We start from the raw sequence: 6,589 nt of genomic DNA, 5'->3' as shown, positions 1-6,589 counted from the left end.
AAAGAATCCTGAGGAAAAATTACTCAACTGTTTTAAATATAATAATAAATGTTTATTGAGCAGCAAATCAGTATATAAGAATTATTTCTGTGATTTTTTTTTTTTTTTTTTTGTAAAGTTTTGAAGTATGAATAATGAATTTTAATAACTCAAAAGTGTCCCATTTTAAGGTAAACAATACAATTTAATGTAGGTTTAAGACATTAGATGTAATACAAAAGTGTTTCCAAATAATAATAACTGTGATTCTATGAAAAAAAAAAAACTGAATTGACTGATTTTGCCTAGTTAAAGTGCTTTTTGTGATAAATCTATCCTTTCCTTCTTCTGAAAAAAAAGTCTTGTTTTCCTATTTTCCAAATAACTTCTACCTGTGGAGAAAAAAAAGACAATATGTGACCATGGACCACAAAAACCAGTCTTAAGTAGCACAAGTCTATTTGTAGCAATAACCAAAAATACATTGTATAAAGTCAAAATGAGTTTTCATTTATGCCAGAAATCATTAGGATATTAAGTAAAGATCAAGTTCCACGAAAATATTTTGTACATTTCTTACCGTAAATTTCAAAGCTTAATTTTTGATTAGTAATGTGCATTGCTAAGAACTTCATTTAAACAACTTTAAAGGCGATTTTCTCTGTATTTTGTTTTGGTTTTGGTCCCCTCAGATTTCAGATTTTCAAATAGTTGTATCTCAGCTAAATATTGTCATATCCTAACAAACTGTACATCAATGGAAAGCTTATTTATTCGGCCTTTAAATTACATTTGAATGTAAAATTTATTAAATTTACCCTTCTGACTGGTTTTTGTGGTCCAGGGTCACATATAGAAACAATTCTCATATTGTTTCATCCGGATGTTATCTGATACATTCCTGTAGCCCTTTGACGACTCCTTTCTAGATGCAAAAGGTTTCACTAGTCTGTGCAAAGAAAAGAAGAATATCCTTCCTTTCTTCCTGAGGATATGACTAGAAAGAAAGCGGCAAAGCATGCTGTGACAATACCTGAGCAGGAAGGATTTGACTGCGCCCTACTTGAGGAGAAATATAACTTAGTAATACATGTTTGGGAACCATTTCCAAATTAGATTACATTTTGATAATCTGAGTGATGCTTGAATGTGCATAACTCACCGATTAAAAATAGAAAAGTGGTGACTGACTGCATGACGGTCTTTGGTGTTTCTCTCTAATTTCCTGTCATGAGAAGGTCACCAAAATGAGAACAGCAGTGCCTTTTGGAGATGCCAATTGGGAAATCACACAAAATAAAGTCATGTCTTTAACCAAAATCAAACTGAATGCTTGGGATTTGATTGGAGTTTAAAAATGAGGAATCGGTGCTTCTTTAATTTTGCCAAAACGCCCTTTATCTGCATTTATGTTGTGTTTTCATTCTTTGTCACTAATAAAACAATCCCAGTCTTTTTATGATTTCCTTTCATGGTCTTGTCTGGAGGGGAAAATTCAGATTGACATCTAGGAAAACTTCCTACATTAGCTATGAAAGGAAATGAGGAGAAAGTGTAGTTCAGGGTGGGCTGCGTATTCTCTTTGACTAACGGCACTGAGGTTATTATGCTTGGTCATCATGCACACACCTACAAAGCCTCAGCAGTATCAAAAACTAAATAAACTCCTTTTGTTGAGGGTACCGCTATCCGCCCATGTTTCACTGAAGTCATGGAAACAACTATGTTGGAGAACAATTAAACAGTCCTGTAGGATACTGATAAATTAAGCGACCGTTTCCACCCTTTGCGAGTTCTTACTCATTGCACCCACTTGGAAAAAAGGTTGAAAAGAGTCTAAATCTACACATGGATGTATTGAATTCATCATGCTGGGGTGTACTTCTACTTTGATTTTCCCCAACCCAAAATGACACAACTGCAATGACGAATTTTGTCTTACAAATCATGCAAGGAAATTGTGCTTTAACGTAAAAAAAAAAGAAAGAATAGCAAAAAAAAAAAGCATTAAGGTTAAATAAAACCTCCATCTGTCTGTCTATTTACAGAAGAGTGGCCCTGAAAAGTATTTAGATGCTTAAGTCACAAAAAATAAATAAATAAACATTGTTGGTGCATTAATTGACAAAAAAGTATAAAGTTAAGCATGATTTAAGTATCCAAATACATTGATCAAAATGGCAAATTGTAAAAATAAACATTTGAGTTTGTATACACATGAATAATTGTACAATTTGATGTGTTGAGTAATTAAACAAATGTATTTTTAAAGAAATAATTTTTTTTGAGTGTACTGTTTTTCTACAGTATACACTGCAAGATTTTTCATGTTTTTTTTAAAGAAGTCTCTTCTGCTCACCAAGCCTGCATTTATTTGATTCAAAGTACAGCAAAAACAGTAAAATTCTGAAATATTTTTACTATTTAAAAATAACTGCTTTGTATTTAATATATTTTAAAATGTAATTTATTTCTGTGATCAAAGCTGAATTTTCAGCATCATTACTCCAGACTTCAGTATCACATGATCCTTTAGAAATCACTCTAATATGCTGATTTGCTGATCAAGAAACATTATTATTATTACCAATATTTAATGGTTCTTTGATGAATAGAATGATCCACAGTTCAGCATTTATCTGAAATAAAAGGCTTTTTTTTAACATTTTACTATACCATTCAAAAGCCAATTTTTGGGAAAGAAATTATCGAAATTAATACTTTTATTGAGCAAGGATGCTTTAAATTGGTCAAAAGTGATGATAAAGACATTTTATAGTGTTACAAAAGATTTATATTTCAGATAAACACTGAAAACCTGAAAAAATTCTACTCAGCTGTTTTAATAATAATAAAAAATGTTTTTGAGCAGCAAATCAGAATATTAGAATGATTTCTGAAGGATCATGTGCCACTGAAGACTGGAGCAATGATGCTAAAAATGCAGGTTTGATCACAGAAATAAATTACATTTTAAAACAGATTCAAATACCAAGCAGTTATTTTAAATAGTAAAAATATTTTAGAATTTTACTATTTTGGTTCCACTTTGAATCAAATAATTGCATTCTTGGTGAGCAGAACAGACTTTAAGAAAAACATTAAAAATACTGTTCAAAAACCTTTGACTGGTTAGTCTATCTATCTATCTATCTATCTATCTATCTATCTATCTATCTATCTATCTATCTATCTATCTATCTATCTATCTATCTATCTATCTATCTATTTTGGGTAGGCTATTGCTTGACCAAAACATAGTCAGGCGAAAAGGGGACATCTATTTACAGAAACTGATTTGGAAATTAAATCCTCAAGATAAATATCGTGTATCCAAACCCAGCGCGCCAGCAGGGATAGGAAAAGAGAGAGAGAGAAAGAGAAAGAGAGACAGAGAGAGAGGCACAGTTAAGTGGCGTTGCAGGATCTCTGCCAGATAACACGAACTTCCTTTAATTTCTGGAGACATGGATGTCATTATAAATGCGGCACGGCACACCTCGAACTCATGAACGCGCTATCGACACTCCGGCCACTTCTCCGTAACTTCGTGAAGACCGTTACATAACGGGTCAGCAGAGATGAGAGACATCATAGGAATGGCGCTGGCGCTCGTTGTTCTGAGGGTTCGAGGGGAAAGCATTAATGACGGTTTTTGTACAGATGGAAAATGCTTCGTCGTCCACGTAGACAGCGCGAGTTTTGACGCTGCCCAGCTCGTCTGTGAAGAGAAAGGCGGACATCTGATGACCGTACGCAGCCAAAAAGTGTCCAACGTTCTCAGTGGGTTATTGAACGGCACTTCTGGGAATTTTTGGCTTGGGCTGAAACACGCCGACAATCAGTGTTCGAACTCAAAAGATGGGTTAAAGGGATTCAAATGGGTGACTGGAGACAGCACAACCCAATACGTCAACTGGAAAAGCGACTTAGCGGCATGTTCTCCGCTATGTGTTTCGGTATCACCCAAAGTTCTCAAATGGACCGAAAGACCGTGCAATGACAGAATCGAGGGTTATTTGTGCGAATTCGACAACACCGGGTACTGTCCACCGCTTAGCACCGATGCATCAGTCTCATATCAAACTCTTTACGGATTTACAGCAAATGAAGAACTCAGAGAGATTCCTAGGTTCACCAATGGGACATTGCTGCCGTTAAGAACGAAACACATTTGTTTTGAAGGCAACTGGCTTAAAGCACCTTGGAGCTGTGAAGTCCTTGGTGGTGGATGTGATTATAAGTGCGTGCGGAATGGACAAAGCTACGCCTGCATCTGTCAGCCTGGATTCGAACTCGACAACAACGGAGTCACATGCAACAAACAGAACAATGACCCTTGCGCGTCCGCGGAATGTGAGCACAAGTGCACGCCAGTTGGCAATGCATTCGCGTGCGCGTGTCGCCCAGGCTTTCAACTAGGTGCAGATGGCAAGTCTTGCGAAGAGTGCAAACCCGGCTTTCACTTTGAAGGTGGCGTTTGCGTTGATATTGACGAATGCGAGCCTGCACCGTGCGAGCACGATTGCATCAACACTGAAGGTAGCTATCACTGTCTGTGCTTTGAGGGATTTATTCAGTCGACAGAGGACATGCACAAATGTAAAATGCACTGTGCTGGAGAAAGATGCCCAGCTGACTGTGATCCCAACAACAACGAGCAGTGCGACTGTCCCGATGGTTTCGTACTCGAAGACCGATTTTGCGTTGACATAGATGAATGCGATAGTAATCCCTGTGACCACACATGTGAAAATACATATGGAGGATTTCAATGTTATTGCGATGAAGGATACATGCTTATGAAAGAGATCAAATGTATAAAAGAAGACTTTGAAGGCTCAGGCAGCTCAACGCCTTTTGATATTTTTGTACCTACGAGCAGATCCCCAACGGACAAGCCAATATCTATCTCAGCTGGCAGTCTCTTGGGAATAATGGTTTGCATTGTTGTTTGCATTCTTTTACTGGTCTGCATCGCTCACTGCATAATGAGACGGCTTAATAAAATGCACAATTATGACGTGGACAAATGCCACAATGAAATCTACGATTTTCAACAGGTGATCGTTGAAAAACACAGCACGCAACAGATATTCCCAAGTCGATATATAAAAAGAGACACTTAAAAGTCGGCCGTCAGGCGAACTGAAATGTAAATAGAACATAATAGTAAATATATTTGATTAGGTATATAAACATAAATATATTAGGCTTAGACAATGTCAGAACAAACTGAAACTTATCTTGCACAAGTTTGAAGTCATGAATGTCAGTATTGCTGAATGCTGTTGTTGTTTGAAGATAATAAATGCTATATTTTAATATAACGTGTAGCAAATTTGATTTGCAGTACCCTACCTTTTTTGTAGTTTTTCTCTCTTTCTACAATCTGTGTACAAATATGCTGATAGACTGGAAAAGACATCCCTACTGAAAAAAAAAAACCAAAACAATAACCATTACAAAGTTTGAAATGGTTTTACTGGTTATAATGGAAACTGTAATGGTGCCTGTTGGTCTCTACTGGTAATTGGTCACCTTTAATTGGAGGCTTGTTAAAGCTACTAAATCCTAATGAAATATGTCCCAAAACACATTACGGGAAACCTTAAGAAGTCTTAGCATGGGTATATTGGTAGCAATAGCCAAAATACAGTGTGGGTCCAAATTATTTTTCTTTTATATGCCAAAAATCATTGGGATATTAGGTAACGATCATGTTTCATTAAGATGTTTTATTAATACCCTACCATAAATTTACCAAAACCTTATTTTTAATTCATAATATGCATTGCTAAGAACTTCATTTGGACAACTTTAAAGGTGATTTTCTCAATATTTAGATTTAGGCCAAATATTGTTCTATCCTAACAAACCATACAAGACTTTTTCTATTTAAGAAAATTCCAGTAGTATAGTGTACAAATCTGACAAGTCCTTCAATCTGTTGAATTCCAGGTCAAGAGTCATGAGATTTTCGCAATGTTGGATAATCTAGACACAGATGAAAGTCTGTCGTCACCCAGATAGAGTTTGTTAAGGTTTGGTAGGGTTGCAAATCCATTAACTGATTCCAGAGCATTTCCTGTTAGATTTAAGTTGAGTAAACTTGGGATTCCCCCAAATGATTGGTCTCCAAGCACCCTGATGTGGTTAAATATAACCAGTGGCGGTTCTACACGGAGGCCAAGGGAGGCCCGTGCCCCTGTAGACATGTCCTTGGCCACCCCTGTGGCCCCCCCGTACTGACCAAATAAAATAAAATAAATGAATTATGGTTTTACACACGAGCGCCAAAAGCGGAACTAATGCGACGCATCGTTCTACTTAAATGGGTAAATTAGAGCGGCGCACACAAACACTGCAGCAACAATTAGAACTACTCTTGGATAGAGGAGCTACGATTTATTTCTCCTGTTGCAAGAGTCGAAAGTAAGCAAAACAATTTCATTTCGTGAGTGACTTGTTGTTCTTGCACATAACCGTGTTACTTTTGTTTTTCACACTGATAATTAAATCAAGTTTGTAAATGGCTTTGTAAAATCTTTGTTAACGTTAGTTAATAAAAATATACAGCTGTTCATTGTTCAGGGTGGCCGCGGATCCT

The 6,589-nt window shown here is 36.4% G+C and overlaps 1 protein-coding gene across 1 annotated transcript; it reads left to right on the top strand.

The window, feature by feature from the left end:
* Positions 1–3,376: 3,376 nt before the first annotated feature.
* On the top strand, positions 3,377–5,309 carry LOC141283591 (thrombomodulin-like). The gene has a single exon (XM_073816889.1). The coding sequence runs from the start codon at positions 3,561–3,563 to the stop codon at positions 5,106–5,108; it is 1,548 nt and encodes a 515-aa protein (XP_073672990.1). The 5' UTR covers positions 3,377–3,560; the 3' UTR covers positions 5,109–5,309.
* The last annotated feature ends 1,280 nt before the right edge of the window (positions 5,310–6,589 follow it).

The sequence above is a fragment of the Garra rufa genome, chromosome 13 (assembly GCF_049309525.1).
Source record: "Garra rufa chromosome 13, GarRuf1.0, whole genome shotgun sequence".
Taxonomy (NCBI): Eukaryota; Metazoa; Chordata; class Actinopteri; order Cypriniformes; family Cyprinidae; genus Garra; species Garra rufa.
The sequence above is the reverse complement of the archived record's forward strand: the minus strand, read 5'-3'. Positions and strand labels throughout refer to the sequence as shown.